This window comes from Rhincodon typus, chromosome 15, assembly GCF_021869965.1.
Source record: "Rhincodon typus isolate 14 chromosome 15, sRhiTyp1.1, whole genome shotgun sequence".
Classification (NCBI taxonomy): domain Eukaryota; kingdom Metazoa; phylum Chordata; class Chondrichthyes; order Orectolobiformes; family Rhincodontidae; genus Rhincodon; species Rhincodon typus.
Window position 1 is genome coordinate 60301357 of NC_063346.1, and position 3208 is coordinate 60304564.

General features: G+C 48.5%; 1 protein-coding gene across 2 annotated transcripts in view; it reads left to right on the forward strand.

Moving 5' to 3' along the window:
* The first annotated feature begins 272 nt into the window (after window positions 1–272).
* Window positions 273–3208, forward strand: part of necab2 (N-terminal EF-hand calcium binding protein 2) — a 121661-nt gene continuing 118725 nt past the window's right edge. For both annotated transcript variants that reach the window (XM_048605883.1, XM_048605884.1), the window contains exons 1-2: window positions 273–503; window positions 1555–1579. In XM_048605883.1, the coding sequence (XP_048461840.1) occupies window positions 273–503; window positions 1555–1579 (256 nt within the window). The remainder of the gene's footprint in view (window positions 504–1554; window positions 1580–3208) is intronic.

The following is a 3208-nucleotide window of genomic DNA, read 5'->3' on the forward strand; positions in this document are numbered from 1 at the left end:
TCTCTACACCTTCTCCTGCAGTTTGCCTCCAGCTCTCCGGGTCCCTGTGCTGCTGAGTGCGTGAGCGGTGACGGGGAGGGGGAAAGAGGGTGTGTGTGTTTTGGGGGTGGTGGGCGTGTTGCTGGAGCCGGCCTGAAGCTGCTGGGGAGGTGGGGGGAGGGATGGCTAGGTGGTAGGTGCGTGGGGAGGGGGGGGGGGGGGGGGGGGGTGGGGGGGGGTGTGGGCGGGGTGGGATGTGAGGGGAAGGGGGTGGTCTGCAGGATGTGAGGAAGATGTGTGATCAGGCAGCTCGCTACTGCAGGGACAGCGTCCAGCAGCAACTCCGTGACACGCAGCCGCCTCTGCACCGCGGTATCAGAGGGCTGGACGGCGTCCTGCGCTGGGTCTTCACCAAAATGAGCGACAAGAAGTTCGGGGACAGGGAATCTCAGAAAACTGAAGAGGCAGCTTCCAGGGAGCAGCTGGCCCCGGACACCAAGAAAGGCATCTCAGTTATCCTGGATGTAAGTACTTCACTCTCTCTCTTCCTTTCCCTGCCTGGAGCCAGTGACCAACTTTCATATTTTAGTGATTACCCCGCCTCAATTGACCAAGGGACTGATTCAGATCCGCCCTACGGAATCCTTCCCCGTCAGGAGGGGCTGTAAGTGGATAAAGTCAATAGGAACGGACTGAGCTTGAGTCGAAGGGAGCTGACCGAGGATGAAAGCTGAGAGGGGCATGCAGTGGAGAGAGACAGAATATCCGAGAAAGTGATGGGGAGAGAGAGAGAAGTCCAGTAGAGGGACATGCAGAGAGAGAGAATGAGTTACAGAGACAAGGATACAGAGGCAGAAAGAGAAATAGAGGGACATGCAGAGAGAGGAGAAACTGAAATGGCGAGGGACAGAGAGGGAGACAAGGTGATAGGGAGAGAGAAACTGTGAGGGACAGAGAGGGAAAGCAGAAGAAAATAAGTGAGACAGACACACACACACGGAGTGGCTACGGAGGGATTGAGAGAGAGAAAGAGAGTGAAGCTGAGAGGGAGAGAGAAAAAGCGAAATAGAGAGAGCGACCTACAGAGAAGGGAGAGAAACCGAGAGCAAAACAGTAAGTGAGAAACAGGGCGTGAAACAGAGTGAGTGATAATGAGAGGAACTTACAGAGACGGAGAGAGAAACTGCAGAAAGGAAAGGGGGGACAGAGGGAGACAGTGAATGAGAGGGAAGAAGGAGACAAGGGGAAATAGATGGAAAAAGACAGAAGAGAGCAGAAAAAGAGAGGGAGAATTAGAAGGAAGGAAGGTGAGACAGGAAGAGAGGCAATCTGTTGACAGGGAGTGAATTTAATATGAAAGTTAGATGGATGTATGAATAGAAACACCAAATTCCGAAGAGGGTGTGTGTGTCTGTTCGATAGCTTTGGCTATGTCTCCATGGTCTGGTTTGTAATGCAACATTAAATACTGCAAACAAGTTTGGGGGCATTCAGAGTGAATGATTTCTGTTTGAAATTCAGCTGAGTCAACGAAGAAATTGATCTTTTAAAATTCTGTTTTCTCCATCTCTCTAGATATTCAGAAGAGCTGATAAAAATGGTGAGTGCAGAATCATTTTGATGCATGTTTAATTTATATTAGTCTAATTTTCAGAGGCATTTTTAGGAATGATGCAGAGGGTGAAAGGGTTAAATTGCAAGGACAGTGTGTAAACTTAGGTCATATGCCCTTGGTTGGACTGACTGCAAATGGATCTGGTTGTGGTGATTAAAATGTACATAAAGATTCGTTTGGGATAATGTGAAGAGGCGTTATCCTCTCAAATGTTGACCGTTATCTCAAGCAGCTTGGAATCGAATTGTATTACCAATAGAACAGAGCCTTGGTTAGACCACATCTGCAGTACTATGTTCACTTCTGAACATTGCAACTCAGGAAGCATATAGAGTGTTGGCAAAGATTCACTTGGATTTGATTGTGGCTTCAAGGGTTAAAGGCAGACAGAGATTCTCAGGTGAATCCAACCAGAGCCAGAGTGGGTCAATAGAGATCAGCTACAGATCAGACTGGATCTCAACACAGATCCTGTTCAGGAGTTTGCCATTCAGCCATTGTCTCTTCATCAACTATCTGAATGAACATCTCACCGAGTGTCATTCTTTCTGTAACCTTGCACTTTGCTCCTTTTCCAATTAACCGTTTGATTTCCCCTTGTAGAGCCTTGATTGAACCAGCCTCTACCATCCTCTCAGGCATTCCATCTCAGATCAGAAGCACTTGCTGCACGGACGAGATTATCCTCAAACCACTTTAGCTTCTCTCACGAATTCTATGAAATCTGTGGCATTCTTGTCCTCAATCCTTTCAAGAGGAGGAACAGGTTTTCCGTTTTCTGTTCGGGCACCCCATGATTTTGGACATCATCCAGATCTCCTCCCAGCCTTCTCCTCTCTAAGGAGAACTTTCCGAGCTTCTCTAATCTATCTTCATAAGTGAAATTCCTCATCCCTGCAACCATTCTGATAAATTCCTTGTGTAATCTCTCCAATGCCTTCACATCGTCCTGAAAGTGCACTGTCCACAACTGTACTGAAGCTGAGCTGATGGACTGAATGGCTTTTCTGGTCCTTTAATGATGAATAACGGTTTCTCCTGAAAGAGAGTGAGAGTTTTACACACAACTATAGAAGACCTAAGATGATACTGTGAACAGTGTATATATCAGATTTGAACCTGAGCTTGAATGAAAACAAACTTATGTTCAAAAGGGTTGATTAATTCTGATTTCTGCTCTGAGAAGCCTAACAGAGGGGCAGCGGGTCCCGCACACACACTGACTCTCACTTCAGTACGGGGTCCCACACACACACTGACTCTCACTGGGGTATAGGGTCCTGCACACACACGGACTCTCACAGGGGTACGGGGTCCCGCACACACACACTGATTTTCACTGGGGTATGGGGTCCCACACACACACACTGATTATCACTGGGACAGTGGGTCCCATACACACACTGACTCTTACTGGGATACGGGGTCCCTCACACACACTGACTCTCACTGGGGCAGTGGATCCCACACACACACTGACTCTCACTGGGGCAGTGCGTCCCACACACACACTGACTCTTACTGGGGTATGGGGTCCCACACACACACACACTGACTCTTACTGGAATACGGGGTCCCACACACACACACTGACTCTCACTGGGGTATGGGGTC